The sequence below is a fragment of the Athene cunicularia genome (assembly GCF_003259725.1).
Source record: "Athene cunicularia isolate RWA chromosome 7 unlocalized genomic scaffold, athCun1 chr7_part1, whole genome shotgun sequence".
In the NCBI taxonomy this organism is placed as follows: domain Eukaryota; kingdom Metazoa; phylum Chordata; class Aves; order Strigiformes; family Strigidae; genus Athene; species Athene cunicularia.
In genome coordinates this window covers 24,842,320-24,865,321 of record NW_020799107.1, presented here as the reverse complement: position 1 = coordinate 24,865,321, position 23,002 = coordinate 24,842,320, and the positions used below count along the sequence as shown (strand labels likewise).

Genomic DNA, 23,002 nt, shown 5'->3' with positions numbered 1-23,002 from the left:
GGCCTTGGAGTGATGGGAACAAATGAAGCATGTCACCCCTCCCACCACCCTGACCTTAACCAGGAAACAGGTGTTGGATGTGGGCCCGCCAGGTCAGGTGCTGCCCATTAGACGTGCACGAGTGAAGTACGCAGTGCTGGATGGGGAGAGCAGAGAGGAACATCCGACTCACGGCCTTGCTGCCAGCAAAATGGCTTGGCTGCGACCCTGGGAGCACAGAGCCGTAGGAAAACAATCCCACACCTTTGGGAGAAATGGGGTGGGAAGCCGTGATTGTGTCTGTGTTTTCATAAAAAAACCCAAACAAAACACAGAGGAAGAGTATTGGAGAGAGGTCATTCTGTCCAGTGGTTCTCACACTCAGTTTTTGTAACCCAGTACAGAGCCTCATCACCGTAAAACTGTTCCTTTAGTCAATTAGACATTTTGGATGTGAAAATACTCAATTGTTTCCTAACTGAAACATGCTGATCATTAGTAATTTGTCCAACAACTTATCCCTTAACTTTTTTTTTAGAAAATCTTTGTAGCTCCAGGGCATGTTGTTTCATAGGAATAACAATCTTTTTGCCTGGATTGAAATCAAGAAAATATATATTTTGGAGCTCAAAGTCCTTTCAGCTCTAGTGAGAAGTCTGGAGACTATGTGAACACACTCCTTTGCAGGTGAAGGTCTTTTTTGCTGTATCCAGCCCATACACTGCCCCACTCTGAGCTGGTGCAGCAGACCAGAACTTTGGGTATGAAGGTGAAGAGAAACATCAAAAGGTAAAAGTAACCCATGCATTGCAATGCTCGATCTCCTCCACCAGCAGTGGTGCACTGACGAGCAGGTGAGCTTTCTGCATGGGGTGTAAGAGGCTTCAATGTGCTTGGGCCCATCACTGTACACACCTCGTTAGCACCATCGGCCACACTACTGCCTGCTGTGGAGTTGCTGTAATGGCCAGAAGACTGATAAATGGTCTTTGCTTCAGCTCGAGGCCACTCATGGTGCTGTAAAGCATGATCATGGTTGACTGCAAGCCCGTACTCTGTGGTCCACAGCATAGATCACATGTTTATTCCTGGTTTTGCTCCCCTGCCCCATCATCTTACAATTTTCTGTGGCGTTTATTCCTGGTTTTGCTCCCCTGCCCCATCATCTTACAATTTTCTGTGGCAGCTGAAGGTTGTGTATTGAACTCGTGTACTCCTGAGCAATCTGTTCTAGCCCACCTTGCTTGAGCAGGGAGGTCAGACTAGACGATCTCAAGAGGTCCCTGCCAACCCCAGCAATTCTGTGCTTCTGTGTATGGTGGACAGGACTGAGGAACTGAGCTTGTTTAAGATACCCAAGAAAAATAAACCAGCTACTTTTATCCCCACTGGCTTCATGAGACAGCTCACAAGAGTTGTGCCAGTAAAACTGCTGTGCAGCAGCAGCCTGGAAAGAAAAACAGTGAAAGGTGCAGGGAGGAGGAGAAAAGGGATTGCTTAAGCCAGGACTTCTGCTTCAAGAAGTATTCATCAATCTGTGCCCTATGCTTGTTGCTCAGTTTAAACTGATGAGGTAGGTAAGGCTCATTTGACCACAACACTCTGAGTTTTACCTACTTTCACAGCACAGGAAGGCCAAGCTCAACACTGGGCATCATGTGGGCTCCCATGACTACTGAGGGTGGGAATTTGTGATGCTGGGTAGGAAAGTGCAGAATGTACTGGACTGTGCCCTGACCTGCAGTTTCATCTTTGGACTTGAACTCTAGGGTGTTGGCAGGTAAAGGGCAAGTGCCCAGAGAAGTAAATGGCATGCAAATGCTTCATGCCCCCATTGCATCAGAGAAATTAGTGGCCACATCATTTCTGCCAAGAGCTACTGCTCTTACCACAGAATTCTCTGTTTTTATCGTTTTGACTTGTAAGCAATCCTCCATGCTCCTCGTGGTGCTGTTGGCCTCAGGGCTCTCCTCTGAAATCTTGCTGCTCTGTTTGGCGCTTGCCTCATTGTCCCCATTTTCCTTGAGCGGGGGTGGCCTCGGGTGAACATCGTTGCGCTGCTTCTTCGTGACGTGGGCATCAGGCCCGTGCACGGTCTTGACGTGTTTCCTGAGGGAACTAGGGTCTGTGTATCGCTTTGTGCAGCCAGGTATTTTACAGACGTAGGGTTTCTGTCAATACAAACAAATCTTGGGTTATATTTAGAACAAGTCCAAATATTCCAGGTACAGTGTATTGGCCAAGAAAACACAATGAGCATAGTGGTTGGCAGCAAAATATGAAGCATCTGCTCCACAGGGTTCTGAAAGACTAAGATCTCTAAGATGTGATATATGGGCTGCTGCTGATCCACATGGACCTGGCTAGTCATTTGATGTTGGCTAAACTCCTTGTTTTCAGTTTCTGGATTAAAAGACAGCTAAGAATTCATGAAATACTTTCCTAATATTACTTTTCCATGTATGTATTTGCTCGGGTGGCCACAGGAATGTTTCCTGATTACGGATGGAAGGGAGGTGATGTAGGGGACTGGCCATAACACATTCTCTCTGCTAAGGTGGGGTCTACACCGAGAAAATGTCTGAGACCTTCTGGCTGATGGAATTCCAGTGAAACCAAGCCAGACTGGATTCACCCTACCCAATCCATCATACCACTCCAGCACCTGTCACCTTGAAATCTGTTATTGTGCAAAACAAACCACAGGCATGCAATGTTTTTTTCAGATGATAGCACTCTAGTCCCGAATTCATGAATCATTGATTGCCACAGGAAAACAAGGCTGAAGCCATGCTTCTGAAAACAGAAGTCAGCAAACAGATACTTTTCCTCTTCTAACTTTTTTTTTTTTTTAAATTGAGTTTCCAATTCCAACGTGTATTAGCGCTGCAGTTGTTTGAGCTGGTGCTGCTGTGCTGGAAGCTCTGAATTCATCACAAGCTCTGCTTTCAGCCTCACAACTACACTAAGTATTTTTCTGCCAACACACCAGGATAGATCCATGAAAAAACCCAGATACATGTTTGAAGGCTACCCAAAATGACCATTCTTACTCTTTTTTTTAATCTGTTTTGTAATTTTGTCCAGAAGCTTAAGTGAAAAAATACAAAGGAGTATATATTCTTTGCAGAAAGCCAGCATCATCACATGAAAAACACTGAAAGTCTGGTTTTTATTCAAAAGCATGCTTCCTGTCTGATCTTGGCACTTCACTTTGAACAAACTAAATTCTCATAACACCCCACTGAGGTAAATATTCAATGTATTTTAAAGCTGGGTAAACCAAAGCACAAAAAGTAAAATAGTTTGTTTATAAATCTTCTGCAGCCTTTTGGAAGAGGCATTATAGAAATACTGCTGCTATTAAAACCTATTCTAAAGAACAGAATCCCCACCACACATGCTAAAAACCCTACATATAACAGTTCAAGGATTTTTAAAAAGACTCTTTAGGCCAAATAGTTCTGATTTTTTCAGAAACCAGTAAATAGAGTAACACCATCACTGTTGCTTGGCCAGCAGACACTCCACCTAATGGGGTACAACCATCCTCTTCATCAGGCCATACTTCCTGCAACTGAACTGAACACAAATGCTGTTTGTTGGCATGCCTTCATATATCCCCTGGGTTATCCAGATTCTGACATCTAATGAAGTGTATGCCCTAGTGAAGGCAACAATTTAGGTATCTCAGATGCCTCCCTCCTACTCCCATACACATACAACATGATACTCTTTAGGGTGGGAGAACTGGAGAACTTCCCAGGTACTCAGTAGAACTGAATTTCTGCATTTTACCCTTGTTTAGTTTGAAATGGAGAAAGCACCACTCTGAGCCTTTGGCTGGCCGCGAACTCCTGCCACTACTTTGTGTATGCACTGAAGAGTGGTCACAGGATAAAAGCCCTTTTCCAAGGAATACCTTTGAAGGCATCCCCAAAAGGATTCAAATAGTCACTGAAAGTTTAAAATGAAATATTGTATGTGACATTTCAACAGTCAAACAAAAGCCAGTCTGGTAATATATCCCCAGCCTTGAACTTCAGCATGTTTGGACCATACACCTACATCCTTTCACACAATGACTGAGAAAAATACAGGGAACCTGGAACTTCCCCCTTAGAGGAGACATGGATGACTAACTCTGAAACTGTGGTGTATCCCAAGTAATCACTGCATACAGAGGAAAATATTTAGTAGGTAGCTAGGAACCACAGTAGAGTTACCAATGGGTACTGGGAAATATTCACAGCCACAGACTTCTGCTTTGGATCCATGTGGTTTTGTGAGCCAAGGTCTCAGTGCAGTTTGCTAACCCGCTGGTCATGGCTAGTTGCAGGACCCCCACCTGGGCCTGCTGCCCAGTGCAATAAGCTTTGCCCTTGAGGGCTGTCATCTGTTGCAAAGGATCATGTCATATGTTCCTCAAAAAGAGGGTGGCAAACATATGGCCCAGAGAGCTGTTATGTGCAGCCTAGAGATCTCCCACAAATATTGGGGTATGCCTCTGTTGCATCAAGGAGAACTGAATGGCATTTCAGGAATGAGTATGATCACACAATGTAAGATCATGTAGTGCCATGTAGTTCCAGAGATAAGGCTCAGCAGGTCTGGTACAAATCCTCCATGCTGCTTCTGCACCTGAGGAGGCTTTGGCATCCTCCAGGAGAAGCAACAGCAGAAGATAAAATCCCTATCTGTTATCTGAGTCTTTAATTTGTGTTGTTGGATGCAGCCTGTGCCAAATGTCAGCCTATTAGATGAGGGTCTGCCATAGACAAGGAGTTGGATGCTCCTGCCCTACAGCCTCACCTTCTGGCACAATGGGAACCCAAAAGAGCAGACCTTCAAGTGTGTTCAAGCTCTGCTCAGACAAAGTGAGGAATTATCCCAGCTCCAGTAAAACTTCTAATTTGTATCACTTGGGAAATTGAAGCCATCAAAGAAATGACAATTAATAACACAGCCAAAGTCAGAATTCCACATGCAGGACACCAGCTGGCCCAACAGAAGGAAAACTCTGGCCTGCCTAGGAAGGATCCTGGAAAAGCTCTAGAGATCTAAGCTCAAGTGATCTATGGGCAAAAAATAGCTCACATACTGCTTCAGTGTGCACAAACTGAGCAGAGTCTGTATCCAGCACTGAAAGTTGTACCAGCAGTCTTGATCTACATGAGAATCCTTAAGGATGGAAGAGAGATGCAAAACTGATTAAGGACAGGAAAAAATGCTGCAGTAATGGGAATCTTCAATGGTTTGATTAACTTATTTAGCTTATGAGAGAGAAAATGGAGAGTGACTTAACACTGTAGTGTTATGAGGTGGAAATAGCAAAAATGAAAGGGACATTGGATCCAGCACTGGAGGAAAGCAGAGAAAGCATCCAGGGCTGGAAAACAAGCAATTTGTGATACCTGAGATCACGACTGCCTACCTTTCAGGGGAATAAGCTTCAACAGAGAGTAAATTATGTTTTAGTCAAAGTTGCATGTTTTGTTGGTCCCTCCTGGCCTCAAGCTCAGTGTAGCCTTAAACCAACCCCAAGCTACTCAGTGTCAGTGCAGATATGGGTTGATTTTAACCTGTGTCCTGCTTGGAAGTGGCTCACTGGTAAAGGACAATCCTGACATCTGAGTTCATACACAAAACAATTCAAATAACACTGGGATCCAGATCATTCATTTGGTCCACCTCAGCATCATGCCAACTTTGAGTCCTTATTCTGACTCCAACAGAATCTCTGAAACCTCCAGAGCTTTGGTTATCACTGACTGATGTTATGCCAGAGATAGAAATACTCCCAACAAACCCTTTGTAGACACAGCATTGCTTTAATAAGCTGTCATCCATGGCAATTGTGTTCCATTCTCCAATAGCCTATATTTAACTGTTGCAAATTAGGCTACAGACTGAATTCCTCATGGCTGCAAACACTATTAGAACTTTGGAGTGTTGTTTTTTCTTCCCCTGTCAGCTAATTAGTGGTAATATAAATTTCAATCGTCGGCCGTGGTTGATTGCAACAGACCATCACATGCGTTACAATAAAGGCAATTTCCTCTGCTCCCCAACTACTAATAGTGAGTCTTAATTAGCCAAGGTTAACAAAGCATTGCATTGTGCTCTATCATTGTACATCAAACGATGGAGGGAGTATTATTTTCACAGCGTCAGGATCCAGGATAGCTGTTATACTACTGCAAGTCTACTCTACAGTAATATTAAACACCACATGCACAACTGTACAATCCTATTTGTGCTATTAAAAATTATAAATTTGGAAAATGCTTGCTTTAATTTCCAAAGCCGATTAAAAAGTTTGCATACTTTAACATCTGTTTATGATTTCAAACATGGCTTTTATAAATATAAAGCTAATGTGGTCTGGCTCTCTAGCAAAATAAATCCCATTAAAAAATAAGAAAAACCTCTCATTACAGTAGGTTTCTTTTTACATGAGTCCAGCGTGTAAAGTGTATGTTTATTGTCAGCAAAATTAAAAAAAAAAAACACTCCGTTGAGCTGTGGTGAGCCCAGGCTTACCTCATTGGAATGCGTCCTGTTCTGGTGCTTGGCTCTGTCCGAGGCATTGGAAAAGGCTTTATTGCAGCCTTCATGTTCACAGACATAGGGTTTTTCTCCAGTGTGGGACCTCAGGTGTGTCTTTAAGTTTTCCAGGCGGGAATAGGCTTTGGAGCAACCCTCAAACTAAAATAAAAAAACACAAGAGGAGTGATTAATTAACCAGAAAAATTTGGTTTTCCCCCTGCCTAAACCTTTCTCATCTGTTTCTCATTCTTTCTTTTTTTCCTTCCCTTTAAAGGGCTTGTGTTTTAGAGAACAACATCCACTTTGTTGGGAGAATTCGCTTCCATAGGCAGGCTGAGAATTTCAGTAGTGAGTCATATTTAAGGTGCTGCTCATTGTTGGGTACCCACCTGACATTTCAACAAGAGACTCTTTTTTTCCAGCAGGGTTGAACACCCCTCCACTCCTCCCAGGGCTTTCTTAGCCCCTCCTGACATTCCTCTGCAGCTAACACACTCAGAAACAGAGGCCTTCTCCTTCCCACCCAGAGAACTGATGGATTCTTGATGGTTTGACCAGCCTTGCAACTTCACTAGTATCAGTGCTGGAAATACCAGACCATTCTCTAACACACATGCAGAAATCTAGCAAGCTTTAAAGTTTCCCAAATTACAGCTTGGGTCTACTCTTGAAGGATGCTGTGGTCAGGCTGTCTGACATTACCAGTTTAAAAAACAAGACTCTCAATCTTGAAGACAGATGGATTTTTGGATGACAAAACAGGCTAGGAACTTTCCTCCTGGAAGGAAACCAGCTGCCCACACAGTGAGAAGGAGCAGCTTGGGAGACATGATGAGGCTCTGGCTGATGTTAAGTCCTGCCATCCTCCACTCTGGCTGGTCTAGAGGCTTCTCCCTGCACCTGCCCGGTCTACAGCATGGGAGGATTTCACTTCAAACCAAACAGGTCATCTTAAAAGCTCTTTACAAAATAAATGGGAACATACAAACACCAGAAGAGGCTTTAAGAAATGCAAAGCTCACTTCCAAATTCTAGCTAAATGCTTCACTTGCTGTTCATATGCAAGCACCTTAAAACACACTTTAAATTTCAACAATCAGCCCCTCCTGTAGTAATGTATGCAAGCCACAAACTTTTGTATATTAGTCAGATCACTTAAATGTGTCTACAAGTTCAATCCAGATGTGACAGGACTTGTTATGTTTGAGATTTGGCCAGTGAAGAAACTGGTGTCATAACAAGACAGGTCATGCCACAGCTGTGTCTGATTTCCCCGTGGGCAGCTGAGTGGTCCTTTGTGTCCAGAGATCTTGCCCTTCTGGGCAGAGGCCAAAGGCAGCTACATGCATTAGCAACAGTACCTGTCCCCTTGTGCTCCATGGGCATACAGCTTGCCAGCACTGCTACAGAGTAAGGCAAACATGCAGCCCATGAAACCCATGAAGCAAGTAGGCACAGGTTGATCTCATATAACTTTGTTGCGCTGTAGAAGAAGTAGGGTTACTTAAGCTTCCCTTTAAGGTCTAGCATAGGGACGGTGGACATAAGGCAAACTTAAGGACATAAGGGCAAAAGTAGGAACATCCTGCAAGAGCTGATTCTTTCTACAGCTTTGTTGGAGTGGGATGGATCCAGTTCCCCTTCCTCAGACAACTTTTATTAGTCCATCTGGCCCATAGAACATGCCACAACTTTGAGGTAGCACAGTATACCTCCTTCTTCTCTTGCCCTGTGCAAACAGTCCTTTACAACTCAAGTCGCTTAGAGTTATTGAACTACATCATTCCACTTGCTGGAAAACAAAGGGAACTCAGCATGTGGCAACTCATGTGTCCATTCTGGTTTTACTGGATGCTGACACAAGAATGCAGTTATTAAGAGCAAAAGTACTGAGGCCACATTTTCAAATAAGAGCTTCTCAGTAAAGCAGCCTGTGCATGTTCAAAGCAGTTGTTCCCACTCTTACGCGTGGATTTGATTATGTCAGTGGGAGTTCTGTCTGTCATCTGTTGAAATAAACCTTATCCGAATCCCAGGCTGCAACTGGGCTCATCTGTAGCTTTCTGTACACCACAAACTTCTTGTCCGAAACAAATGGTGCTTTAAAAAATCACTGCCAGACTTGAACAAGGAATGCTCTGCCACAGAAGGGCACAGTCTGCAGAGCTGCGATGTATCCCAGGCAGTTGGAAACCGGTGGTACTCCAGTTTGGGGAGACCTGCTGCAACATATCACACATGAAGGGACTGCAGCTCTCCAGCAGGTAGAGGATGACCTGAGACTCAAACACACACAGTTGTGGCATTGCTCCAGTGTGATACAACTGAGGCTTGAAAGAGGCAGGATTGTGTGGTGGTGCTTTTTCCTGCTCCATTACAGCACTGAGAAGGAGGCAGTCCCTCATGCTTTTTGTCTTCCGAGTCCCTCTACCTGCAAGGGCAGGGCTAGACTTTCCCTCACCACTCACTTTGTAACACACTAACGATCAATATTCCTTGGTACATTTAAGGAAGATTGGTAAAGCACTAGAACTGGTCAAAGTGCTTAAGAAGATTAAAACAAAGGACATGGCCCTGTGCCCTGGGGAGCTTATGCTCTAAATTAAATGAACGCAGGGCTGGAAGATTGATAAAGGAGTCATGCAGCAAGCAAATCATACATATCCTAATATTTGTAAGCAGGAGCTGGGGCAGAGCCAGGGAGGGAGCAGGGCTGGAAGCGACTAATGCAACAGAAGAGGAGGAAGATATGGGAGGAAGGCTCACACATCTGCTGAGCAGAGACACTCATCTGAGACTCCAGGGAGAGGAATGGCATAATGCTGACAGTGGAGGAGGTGTGAAAAACTGGCAGGAGGAGAAGGCAGGGAGCAGAGGATATCAAAAGATAGGGATGGACCTTTGGGAGGGAAAAGAGCTGAAGCATATGTGGAAGGAGATGGTGAACACCTCTCCTTTCCCAGAAGTTGGCCACAGCCACTAAACTCCACAGCATGCTTCTCTCTTGTGCCCGCCATCAGGCATCCTTGGCTGCCCCACATCTGCCAGCAGCGCAGTGGAAGACTCCATGTGTGAGGGCAGATATAGGCTTTAATATCTCAAGGCTGAGGAGGTGAGCCTAGCTCCCCCACGTGCTAGATGAGCCTGTACCCACAGGGCTGAGATACAAAACAGCACCCCATGTTCTTCCTCAGGCCATGTTTAACACCAGGCATAGTGCTGCTTGCATGTAGGAAGACTGGGGACTGAGCTCCTCTTGGGGTTTAAACACCCAGGAGTTGACTTCACCTCTGGATTAAGAAAGCAGAGGCAGGAGGTGTTAGCCCAGCTCCCCAGGCTGGAAGGCTTGTGTGCACACTTGAGTACCTGGGTGAGGGAAACTTGCAGACCCAGCAGCAGTACTGGCTGATGCTGGATTAGACACAACCAAGGTTAGGTGGTTCCGCACAGTGTGGGGTTACTGGATTTCCTTCTTGGATGTAAGCAACTAAATTGGCTGGTTTTCTACCTCAGGTGGACTTGTCCTGAGTCACTCTGGATCCCTCTGGTAGAGCTGAACAAATTTTCCTCAAGGAAATGCAGTTTTACCCACCAACACGTCAACCACCCTCCTGACCACTTGCCCCATCCCCAGCGTGTAACCTGCAAGTAGCTATAACCTGGACATGGAGGGCTGGATTGGCCCTGAGCTGGGTGCCAGCAGGTACCCTGGGAGATCACTGCTTGAAGCCATGCCTGTGTCTGCACACACATTCACGTGACCACCAGAGTCCAGCGTCCTACTTGCCAAGCTGAGATGCACCATGTGTCCCTGCCAGCTCACCGTGCACTTGTGTGGCTTCTCTCCGGTGTGCCTTCGCATGTGCACCACCAACATGTACTGAGCCTTGAAGGGCTTCTGCTCCCGCGTGCAGTCCTGCCAGCGGCAGACAAACTCCTTCTTCTCCCCATGGATGTGATCATTGTTGATGTGCTAGTAGGAGAGAAGGGAGAAGCAGGTCACTTCTGGAAGAGCTGATGCCAGCAAAGCACGCAGGGTGCTCTGAAAGCCAGCCGTTCCCTCCCCAGTGCCTGTGGTCAGGCACTGCACCTGGGCCCCAGGTGCACAGATAACACCACGGACATGGGAGCCAGCTCTGCAATCTGGTGGGGCCTGCAGGAGAACACGCACAGCACCCAGGCACTGGGTCCAAAAAAGCTATAAACAGGAGGTTTGAAAAAGCAACAGGGACCCATGGTGCCAGGGAGAGAGAAGCCCTCTCAGCGTCTCCTGGTCTGCCTGATGCCACTGTTGGGTAGGATGACAGTGTCATTTTTGTCTCTGCCAAACCCTCCTGTGCCTCATTTACGCAGCTGGGACCCTTTTCCTTGGGCACTGCTGGAGGATGCGGGAGAGGAGGAGACAAGCCTCAGTTAGACTTGGTGATCTTAAAGGTCTTTTCCAACTAAATGATTCTACAGTTCTATGATTCTAAGCCTGCTTGCACGCCAGCCCATACGACGGCCCTAACACATCCACCTGCTCTCCTGTGCTGGCAGCTGGCAGGAAATGACAGCATCTGCAAGCTATGCGCCAGGGAAAGCTCAGCAGCCTCAATTACTGCTAATTGCTCAGGTCGGTGAAATCCTGTGCTGGGGTGTTGAAAACCCAGACCCAGAATGGTGCCTTCATCCACCCTGGGAGGAAGATGAGGGTCACTTTTTCCCAGCCCAGGGCAGATGAAGTCCTGCCAAAAATAAACAGAGACAGAGACCAGCCCATCGGCAACACTGTTCTTGTGGTGGCCTTGTCTCTCTGAATGGGGTCTTGCTGCCAAAAATAATGCCTGTCCTCGCTCCTGTGTTTTCAGCAGACATTCACTGACAGGAAATCCTAAAATAAACCACTTTGGGTTTGGATTTTGGGTTTTTTTGCGCTGAGATTTTTTTCCAGTCTCCGCCTTCAACCCCCCGGCCAAGGCCAGGCACACATGTTGTGGCTCAGGATCAGACTTTCTCGGGGTGGCAAAGCAGCCCAAGGACACAGAACCGCATTAAAACAGAGTCACTAACCTTCAAAGTCCCTACCGAATCCAGCCCCAATGCTCCATGTGCTGTGGCCTAATCCTGGGGACAGGGACCTTCTGCTTCTGGCACCAAGTCTACCCAGGGGCACTCAGCTGATCCCTTGGGCACCATGGGTAAACACTGAGAGCCAAAGCCATGTGTCAGGAGGGTCAGGGTAGGCTAAGTTTGGGAGAGGTTTTGTATGGGTTTGGAGCTCAGCTGCCTATAGTTCTGGTTTTATAACATGGCATCAGTGTGAGATTTTAGCCTCAGATGGTGGAAATCTGGTGAACCCCCCAGGAGACCTAAGGACACACTAAACCACGTCCAGACCAGATGGGGAAGATGTATCGCCTGGCTCTGTTTGTGTGGGAGTCTGACTTGCAATCAAGACTATGCATGGCAGTGCTAGGAGGGAGGGAGTGCGCAGGCTTGCCTGTTTGGTTCTGCTTGGGCCAGAGGAAGACACATTTATGGGAGAGGGACTGTAGTCCCCCTTCAGGCATATCAACTCACTTCTGGGCAACATCTGCTTCCCATCACACGGTGGAGGAGCAGTTGTACAATTCACCACACTGCAGCTATGGCTATATAGCCCCCATGAAACCCCCACCTGGCCAGAGGCTTTGCCTGGGCTTCTCTCAAATTGAGTGTGACCTTTGAGGCTGGGAGCAGCAGTGGTGCTTGCAAAAATATGTCCTCACTTCTGCTGCTCCCCACTGACACGCACTTCTCCCACAGGCACACTGCTCACTGTGGTATGGAGAATGGACCCTTCACACCCAGGTACTTTGCTCTGCACACAAACTAGAGTTTTTCCATGCACAGTGGGATGCCACCTTCTCAGAAGTTGGCCCACGACATCTGTATTTCATTTACATGTATATTTTGGGCATCCCAAATCCAAAACCCCATGTTGCTAGTAATCATAGTACAGAAATCTCCATTTTTATAACCTTCCAAATTTAGGAAAATCTTGGACGTTTTGTCAAATATTTTTCTTTGGGTTTTCTCTGGAAATAAATTGTGCTGAGCTGCTTGGATCTGCCCTGCACTTTGCTCTGGGCACAATTAAAGAGTTTTTCTTACATCTGAGAGAGAAACATGCAAACACTGCTGGACAAATGTGAGCCCTGCCTATCTGACAGGGCTGCTGTGGTTTAACCCCAGAAAAGCAACGCCCTGTGGCATGCAATGTGCAACCCATTAAGCACCTTATCACTCATTTGGCCCTGAAAACCATTTCCATATCTGTCTACTCTCAAGGACTTGCTGCACTGAACCAGTGACTTCTGGCAGAGGCAGGCAGGTGTTAGCCTTAGATGGAAGAAGAGCATATACCCAAAATTATCATTCAGAGTTGGTCCCTCTGGGCTATGATAATGTTTGCATGCTGAGCTTGGGGAAATTGAGACTGATGCCTACTTGGTGGCATCTAAACATGACTAAAATTAAGAGATATAAAAAAGGGTGAGAGCTGACATGAGCCCTCAGGAAAAGGGCTACACGTGAGCCACACATGGGTGGCCCCTGGCAGGCATGGAACCTATCTGAGGAAGGCAGTAAAAGGCTAAAGGGAAAGGAGAAGATAGCTAGTCCTGTCACAAAAAATTTTCAATCCAACATTTTGCTGCAAGCAACAGGGTTGCTGGGCTGGTGAATTCCCAGCAGCTCTGGGCTGGCTTCAAACAAATGGGGCTCACACCAGAAACCCAAAATGAGGACTGAGAGGGCACTGGGCTGGGGGCAGGATGGGGCTCAGACACAGATCATGTCTAATTTCACAGGTACTTGCTCCAAGTTTGAGGGATTTGATGACCCCAGCATCCAGAGGAAACCAAACGGTGGATTCCCAGGTGAAGCAAAGCACACAAAAGGTTCTTGGAATTAATTAGAACTGAAAATCTGATTAATAACTTAGTTTGGGCATCCTTCAGAGAGTTTTGACACCAGTTTGGGGACATCACTGTGATCATAGAAGCTCTATTTCCAATTTTTAAAAAATCAACCCACTTTCTATATTTTGGGCCCTGATGGAGACATTGGAGCACGTCTCCAAACTGTGGAAGTGCTCTGTTTTTGTGGGAGTCATGAGCTGAGCAGGTCAACAGCCTCTAAGAGATATGGCCCCACAGCTCACATCACAGCAGTATAAAATGCTTTCATGGCCTGGACAAGGACTGGGGACAATATGGATGATCCCTGACCCATAGCTGCTGTAGGTGTGTGGGGAAGCTCATTGAATATGGCCAGCGCAGAGGGAAGGGCTTAGTGCTCTTCTCTGTTTTGTGATCAGGTCCTTTGCACAGAGCCTTCTGCCATTGGGTCATGCACAACGGAGACTGAAACTGCAGCCTCAGCAGCTGAGAAGAGAGAAACATCAAATAATCTATGAGAGGCTTCTTGCAGCTAAACTCCTCAGGGAGCAGTGACCTGCTTTGGCAGTGTTTACACACCGTATCTCTGATTTGCACCTTTAGTGGCTCCCAGAGTGAGCTCTAGCTGTACAGCAGCTAGTGATAAAAAATGAGGACAAATACACAGAAACCCAAATTTATTGCTGGGGTTTCCTCCCAACCATTACTCACATGGACGAGCTGCTCTTGAGTGTCATATTCCTTTGTGCACCCTTCCCAGTGACAGTTCGTCTCATAAATAACCTCAGGCTCCTGTTTACATTCATCCTTATCTAGGTCTTCTTTCAGGTCTGTCAGATGCTCCTGCAACACACAACGGTGCATTGTATAAGGTGAACTTCTTTCATCTAAATTCCTCCGTCACTCATAGATTACAGGGCAAGTATCAACTGATCACAAAACCATGCTCACTGTGGCAACATAACATCCTTGATTACTGTGAAATAATGAGTTACAGAGTTTTGGTAGAGATGGATCAGAGTTAATGACAAGACACGAAGCACCCTGAAGCCACAGTTGCAGCAGTGGCTGGCTCCAGCCAGACCACGGGCAGTCCCAGGAAAGGCTGGAGAAAGGAAAAGGCTGGCTTTTGACCTTTGGTTTTGTCCTTTGCTGGAGCAAAACTTCTGATCTGGGGGGAGTAGGGAAATACTGACCATGAAGAAACCACAGAGCAGTCAAATCCTAGTGGTTACTGCACTCATCTGACATGGGTTGGGAAAGGGGGGTCCTGTTTTCTGCATCTTTCAATAGATGAGAAAATTATGCCTAACCCTTACCCAAAGATTTATGCCTTCAGGGTGCTCCACAGGGACAAAGCTGTGAGCCCCCAAAGCACTCCTCTGAGATCGACAAATTTGAGAAGACCCCATGATGAGTGGGTTGCAGAGTGGAGCTCCAGGGGCTCTGGACTCATAAATGAGTTAGTTTAATGCTGGCTATGCTGTGAGCTCTCTCCTTAACTTCTCTGTCTGGCATCTCCTCAGTGCTAAATGAAGCACAGAAGATTTTTTTATGGCTGCTATGAGGATTCAAGCATTGGCACCTACACAACAGTGTAACATACAACATAATTAGTACAATCCAGAGGTAAGGACAACTGTCAGCTCTGTGTGTGTTGGACACTTGCACTACAGACAAGGCAATCAGCAGCCAATATTGGGATGGGAATTTAACAATAAAAACCCTGCAGGTTTTGACCCCCCTCATTCCCTTTCCTTTCAATTACTACTACTGCCCAGCATCCCGCCTATGGGGCAGCTTTAGACAGGAGCGTCTGGGGTGACTGACCACATCAGATGCTGTTCCTCATAATCTGATGCTCCAGTTGGCCCCATAAGTGTGTAGACACAGCCAGACCCATCTCAAACTGCCTCTGACCTGCCCAAATGGACCTTCGGTCTGCCATCTCCTTCCCCACCAACACCTTCCCAATGCCCTACTGAGAGACTGCAATGAACAGTGACTTGATGGCATTATATGGCTTGGAAAGTGAGATGTACGGTATGAAAGTTCAACAGTTTTCATTAACTAGCTCATGACATACATGCCAGCTGTGACTTTTAAATTCAAAAGTTTAGATATGTAGAGGAAGAGATCTGATTTAATTAGCTCTTAATTTAAAAAAAAAAAACATTGTAAGTTGGCTCTTGGGATAAGAAGCTGTAGTAATTTACAGAATGACTTCTGGAGATTCAAACTATATCAGAGCCCAGAGCAATAGTCTGAGAAAGTTCAAACAGCAGCTTCTTTTTCTTGTAATTCCTATTTGGTTGAGCTGTGAAGATTATTTGTGTTGAAATGTTTCTCTCCATGCAAAGTGTGGTCTCTGGAAAAATGAAATTTTCTACTAGAAAACTTATTTTGCCAAAATTTGTATACTTTCTATTGGAAAAAAGGAATTGAAACCATTTTAATTTGTTGAAGAGGCTTGACTTGTTTTTTTGGCTAGTTCAATGTTAATCTGAATCTCTACTGAAGCTATTGTGGCATTGTAAGAGCACAGTAACTCAGGTCCCTCATGCTGGGTGCTCCACTGTGTCCCACAAATCTTGTCTGGATTGCATTTTTTATAGCACAAGCCATCATGGGAGATACTGTCTAGCCAAGGATTTTAAACACCCAAACCACAACTCACAAGGCGTTTCCAGTACAGCATTTCCAAAACAAAACACACACATGTATGCTTTTTTTGGGATGGATGAGCTTCATACTTTGCAAGAAATATATCAATCAATAATTAACTGACTGTAACTCAACTTTTCAGCACAGTCCCCTGCAGAACAGGAATCTCCAAATTTAACAAGTTGCTGTCACTTAGACCAACTGAAGAGGAGACACCCACTACATTCAGACTTCTAACCTGATCTCCTTGCCAAGAATGGGCTGTCTCTTACAAGGTACTTTCCAGTAATTTCCCAGTCAATACTGAAATGCTGCAAGACGTGCAGCCTACATTTCCCTTGGGGTATTACATCACAGATCTCCTCATTAGGAATTACTAGATGACCAGTGTGTATTTTCTTTCTCTTAATTTCACCTTGCTATTCTAATCAAACCTCTTTGCACCACTTTACCCCCCCCCACCACCACTTCTTTTAGTGTTTATTTCACCATAAAACCCAGTGGATGAAACTCTGGGGCATGGCTGCAGGGGTGAGCTGGGCTGATGTCATCCAAGTGCTCCCTGCAGATAGGTGCACATCTCTTCACATCAGAGCAGAGAACGGAGGATGACAGCCACTGAGTGAGCAGCTGTCTGTCCCACATCCCCTCTGCTACAGATGCTTTGAGAAAGGCAGTGATGGTTTTCAAATCTTTTTTCATTTGCTGCAAGAAATAAACACGTGGCCCTATTAGCCTGGGTGGTAGCCAGATTGGTTTTCGGGGCATATGCTTTTGCAGCAGCGTGTAGATGTGCTCCTAAACTCAAAGCTCCAGAGAGGTGCCTCTTTGCCCTAATCGTGCTGACTACAGCATGTTTATCTTTCCCTGATATGCTATCTTCATCAATTTTACCAGCCCCCTGATGACTGCACACGTTGTTGTCCCCATGCATCATGCTGAGACCTGCTCCTGAACCAGGGCAGAAGGAGAAATTTGTCATCAACTCTTCCATTCACTTGACAATAACACAGCCTAATATTTCATGAAAATGAAGTGCCCAGAGCACTCCTGATAGTTTACAGTTGTGATAAAGGACGGTCAGATGGATACTGTCAGCCATTAAACAGTTTGCAATCACAGAGCTCTGGAAAGAAAGCAAAAGCCTTTGGGCCCTTCTTGGTGTCAAATGTTGTGTCACCAGTGTAAAGGATGTTTCTAGGAGCAATTCTTGTTGAATCCAGAAGTCGTCCTTTTTTTGCAAGCTTTCTACCTACATGCAAGATTCCCTCATAATCTATGTTTGCTCTGAGTCACTAATGCTGCTTGCTTTGTAGTGCAGAAAACTCAGGTATCATTTTTAAATTATCACACTTGAAATATTCCCTCCCTTTTTCTCCTATCTAAGTACAGCAACAGCAAGCCGAGTCCCAAGCACCCATCGAATGCTTCACTAAGTCACTGCAGCTCTGCCCTGAGCCTTGCTGGGCTTCATGCTCCAGGAGACACCTGCCTGCCTGGCAGACTTTGATGCCTTGCTCCCAGCTGCAGCAAAAGGTGCCAAGAGTATCGTTCTCAAAGACAACTAGACCCAGCAGCTCAGTGCCTTGGCCCCACAACATGTCTTGCACCAGGAAAGTTACCTGTGTGGTTGGGGATGCTGGGGGCAAGCCCTCGACTTCAGTCTTGACTTTGCTGCGCTTGTTAATTACTGGATTGACTGTGCTGCTCACGGCTGACTCGCTGCTCTGCTTGCTCTAGGAAAGAAAACCATATGAGATATGGCACTGGGGTTTGGGATGAGAGACACACTGCAGCCCACTTCCTCGTTTAAAATTAACTTAAAAACAAGATTGAATTTCAGAAGTGACAGGGGACAGCACGCTATTGGCCTGCTGGCCCGGGTTTCACATGAAAACCTAGCCTGTGTGGGTTTGTTCAAGTCAGAGAGATGGAAGAAGGGAAGCATCAAGGGCAGCATCGGCTTCTGCAAGCTTACCAGTGATCTTGGCCTTGCTGCTGTCACTCCATTTCAGAGCAATCCAGTCCCTGTCCAAGCATCAAAACCTTATGCAACCCCCACCCAAGCTAGGATTTTATTTCTCAATACGATGAAATGATTTGTTGAGAAAATGAACTCCTGGGGGGAGTGGGGGGCTCTGGTTACATGTGAGGGCTCTGGCGTGCTGGGTGCATGAAAGGCTATGTGTATATTTTGCTAAGCTCTTAAAAAATGAGAACAACTTCAGGAGAAAAAACATCCCATTGTATGTGCATAAAATTGGAGCATTAGCATTTTAAATACACTCTTGTTAATTGCTCAAGATTGGTCCTGCAAGTTATTAAACAGAGGCATAATTCCTGCCAGCCACATTATTTTGGTAGCCAGTTCCTAAGAAGAAAACAAAATCAATCAATCAAATAACCTTCAATAACAAACAGAGTTTGCAGCACAGCAGCCATGAGAAGCCCTAAAACAATAAACCAGTCTGAAAAGTTCAGTATGATACAACTAAAACAACAATTTGAAACGGGTGTGAAATGAGGTGAAATAAGTCTTTGGGGAGAAAGCAACTGCAATTTAAACTTCCAAGGAATGAAAATAGGAAGGAAAAATGATTAAACATGTGCCAGACATATTCACTAACCCTGTGCATGGGGAGGGCTTGTGCAGAGATACGTGTGCCTGTGTGAACTCACAGGTCTTTGAAAGGACACATTTGAGTTGTGGGATTTCACACACATCGTGGCATTCCTAGTTTTCAAAATCTGGCCTCTGGTTTTGCAAACCTTAACAGTAAAAATCAACAGCGTGGATACCGTAGAGAGGCACTACTAAAAATGAAGAAACAATAAGTAAAATGGCTAGAGGTCCTAGGTAGGATGCATTTATTTGTTAAAGAGGAAAGGAATAAAGTGTTTTAAAAACATTGGCATGATTCATGTCAGTAGGAAAAAGGAAGGAGGGATTCGTGAAGAAACTGATAAAGCCTGGTTCACAGTGCTTGGGTGCTCAACTGGCAAAACACTCCAGCATGTGCAGAATTCCCTCGATTTCAACAGCAGATAACACGTGTTCAAGGAGATTTGCTGCCTGGGATGACCCGGCATATCATGTTCAATGTTTTGATGGATCAAGGCCTTTGGTCCCTGCATGGGTAGGTACGTGTGTGTGCAAGAAAGGGAAGTGGGTGCAAAATCTGGCTCTGACTAGTCCAGAGAAGCTTTGCCAGGAGGAAGAAAAAGCGATGTAAAGGGGGAGTCTGAGTAAAAAGAGCTCACAGCCACCATGAAGGGAAGTGCTCAGTCCATGATGACTGTGCCTCTATCTCCCTGTGTGCTGTGCACAGAGAGCCAGGATGGCCGTTCCTACCTGGCTGGAGTCAGAGATGCAGTTGCTGTTGCTGCTGATCTGTGCTGGCGGTGGGTTGACAGAGATGACTGCCATGTGCTGCCGTGGAGGGAAAGTCGGGGATGGCTGGATCAGGGGAGGAGTGTGTCCAAAGGCTGAGCTCAGGCCTCTCTGTTGGGTCAGTATCTGCTGGTACGTCACGGGGTTAATGGGGTGGGGGAAACTGAATGCTGGACTGCAGCAATAGGAGGAAGAAAAACAATAAGGAGTTATTTTAAACAATATTCATCACATTAACTAGCGACTGATTTAAGTTTGGCTTCCTGGAGACTCCAGGAGACAAGCTACAATGCCCCAGTTAGATGCCTTCAATGCCACAATAAGCCTGACAGCCTGCTTTACTGCAAAGACAGGATTTGTCTTGTGTGCACCTCAGCAAACTTGTGAATCATTTTGACCCATGTATTGGACTGATTGTAATTTCTGTGCTTCCTGTGTTTAAAAACAACCAAAGCCCTTGGCAGGGAGTGCAGAAGAGGATGGGACTTGGAAACATCTGGCTTTGCAGCCCCCAAGGCTCCCGGGTTTTCCCAGGCACACCTATTCAGCAGACTCGCAACCTTGGGGTTATGCTACCCTGAATATAAAAAAACCAGCATCACCTGGCTCACCTGGCACAGATCACAGTGGGGATGAAGTACTATCCATTTAACATAGTCCAAAACCATACAATTTACTCTGCATTCAGGTGAGGGGAGTGCTGGCTCAGGACACAGCTGAAGTATGTCACCCTTCATATGTAGGTCACTGGCTCAGCTCCGATCTAGGTCAGCGGTGACCAGAAACACCACCAGCTCCCGGCTGCTTGGGTGTTAACGGGGGGCAACAGGTCTGAGTCAGGATGCAGCAGCCGACAGCATTAAAAATGAAGTTCTGCATTTGGAAAAGAAGGGGTTCATTCCCAGGGGTGAATCCCCTTGGCAGAGATGGAGAAACACAGGAGATGCTCTGTTCCCTGTACGCTAGGTGGCTGATGCAGGAACCACAGACTCTCAGCCCCAAAATTGATTATTTACCACTTTTAATAGGTGGCTACCCTGAACCTTTACGCTAATGGTATTTTCTCTTGCATGACTAAAACTGCCCACGGTGTGAGTGCTCAGAGAACAGGGTCATAATTAGCAACACACTTCATTTCCAATTTTGCTTTTAGAGAAAATACTTATTGCTGGTGACCATACAATTAGTATTTCTGTTCCAAACCAGTTAATGACAACTTGACCAAAAGAATAAAGGGCAAAAATCACTACAGTGTAAAAGAGCTGTGGAAGTTAAATACACACTGCAGCAAATGAGGTGTGATGGCAGGCTGCTGACCAGCTTTACTATGTTACAGCAAAGTCCAAAAATTACTTTCTGAGTGCTACTAAGATTTGGGTCTGAGCGGGTGAGAAAGGATTTAATTCCTACCACTAAGACACTGTTAAAATATTAACAAAAAATTTCTTTTACCCCAACTTGCTGACAGTTACCTTGTTATTTACATAACTCATTTTACAATTACTGACATTTAAGATACACTTTTAGAACACTGAGAAAAGTTTCAAATTCTTTATTATTACTTAATTATTCCATTGGAAGCCAACAAATGACCACTGGGGTCAGACTCTGCACTCTGCTGATTTGTTGAAAATAGTGGATGCTACTCTGAAAAGCTTAAAATCTGAGTATAAGATGAGATGCTACAGGTATGCCCAATTAACAACAACAAGTAAAGACTAGAAAAACATGACTACCAGCCAAGGAGTTGCAATTTGTTTAAGTTAGTGTTATGTTAGATTTTACAGTCAGTTTCTAAATGATGCTGCTGGATAAAGTAACTTATAAAATTAATGTTACAGTTACTAATAGCAATATCTCTGTTTGCCCCTACAAATTTTAGGAGTGCATGATCTTTATAAACCCTTGCTTTGCAACATCAGTGTTAATTAGATCTAACATTTTTAACAGTTAAGTAATAAAAAGAATAATAACATTGTGAAACTTGGGTGAAGCAATCACGGCAGAAATTGACAACAGTGAGCTGCCTAATGTAAGTGCTTTTTAATTAAGATTTGAACAAAACTTTACTCAAGGGCTTAGATTTGTTTTAAATATGTTTTTAGAATTAGGCTCTTCAATCTGCCCAGACAACATTTTTTTTTAAGAATGTGGGCCAATAATTTGGAGAACACTTTGGGGCAATCTCTTAAATCAAAGGGTTTCTTAACCAGTCCAACTGTTCACAATAAGCATTTTGTTAGACAAATTTATTCTCTGTTTCTGCTTGCAGGGAGTCATGATCATACTGTAATTACTGGAAACCTGGTAACCAATAATCCCAATCCAGCAAAATTCACCCCCCATATGCCACGAAGTACCCTTCCACATGCAAAACCAGATGGCGACTTTTATTTAATACACTATGCAGCCCCAATGCACAAAAGCAAAGGTTGCAAGGAAGGGAAGGTCTCCCTTGCTGGAGGATCACCCCTCCTTTTGGGGGGATGGTTATGCAGCTGAACAGAGCCGGTCCCAGAGCTTTACCTGATTGTCCCAGCAGATAAATGGCCGTAAGAACCACTTGCGGCTGAACTGCTTCTGGAGTTGTTGATATACGCCACCAGAGAGTTTGGGGAGGTCCTGATCATCGTCTGGAGATCAATGCTGGCATCAGACAGCGGGGAAATAGACAGGGCTCGTTTTCGACTTAATCTTGGAGTCACCCGTGGGCTCGAAAACCGGGACACTGTAGGAAAGGGAGACTGTCAGACAAAAGCAGTGGTCTGCTCCCTTCTTGTGGGGGCATGAGAGGTGCTGAGACCTGCGGCACTCGTGACTGCTGTGCGATGTTCAGGAGCCAGGAGCGCCGCAGGGACCAGCTGCACTTTGACAGGAGGTTTCCTCTCTGCTGGGCGCTGAATGACAGGCCTCAGGCAGCACCATGAATGCCCGTTTGCTTCGCTCTCTTCGGGGCATAAACGGAAGGCTGTCCATCACCCCCTTTCATCAGCACTAGATTAACTTAAAATTAAAAGGGAAAAGGCCCTGCAAGGTTTCCATGAACGCAGTTGTCCCTGTTGACTCGGTGGCAGGAGCAACGGGCCAGAAGAGCTGCACGTCAGAGCCAGGGCGGCCCTTGGAAATTGTGTGTGTGCTTGTGTGAGAAGAGAGCGGAAACCAAACGAGTGCGAGCACAATGCCGACCATCCAATTAATGAAGGAGGCGAGGCTCCAGAAGCCCCGAAAGTAAATTAAGAGTTTTAAGAAAACCAATTTGGCAGCTCAGGCACAAAGTTCAAGCTCTCCCCCTCCGAGGGAACCTGCCAGTGCCTGGACCCTATTAGCAATTGTCAATCATTTGGGCACGAAGTAATTTCCACCCCTGCCAGTCCTGTTTGTGGATCTGCAATACATGGTGAGTTACTACTGTACGATTTTGGCCTCCCCCGGTGTTTCAGCACTGCTAAGTGGAACAACTGACTTCATCCAGAGGAAACTCTGCCTAGGCCTGACC

General features: G+C 45.6%; 1 protein-coding gene across 2 annotated transcripts in view; it reads right to left on the bottom strand.

Annotated features, from left to right (window-relative positions):
* GLI2 (GLI family zinc finger 2) overlaps window positions 1-23,002 on the bottom strand; it is a 148,133-nt gene that overhangs the window by 10,515 nt on the left and 114,616 nt on the right. For both annotated transcript variants that reach the window (XM_026852896.1, XM_026852897.1), the window contains 7 exons: window positions 22,033-22,234; window positions 19,468-19,681; window positions 17,738-17,851; window positions 14,163-14,294; window positions 10,352-10,501; window positions 6,523-6,687; window positions 1,869-2,150 (listed from right to left, as the gene is read on the bottom strand). In XM_026852896.1, the coding sequence (XP_026708697.1) occupies window positions 1,869-2,150; window positions 6,523-6,687; window positions 10,352-10,501; window positions 14,163-14,294; window positions 17,738-17,851; window positions 19,468-19,681; window positions 22,033-22,234 (1,259 nt within the window). The remainder of the gene's footprint in view (window positions 1-1,868; window positions 2,151-6,522; window positions 6,688-10,351; window positions 10,502-14,162; window positions 14,295-17,737; window positions 17,852-19,467; window positions 19,682-22,032; window positions 22,235-23,002) is intronic.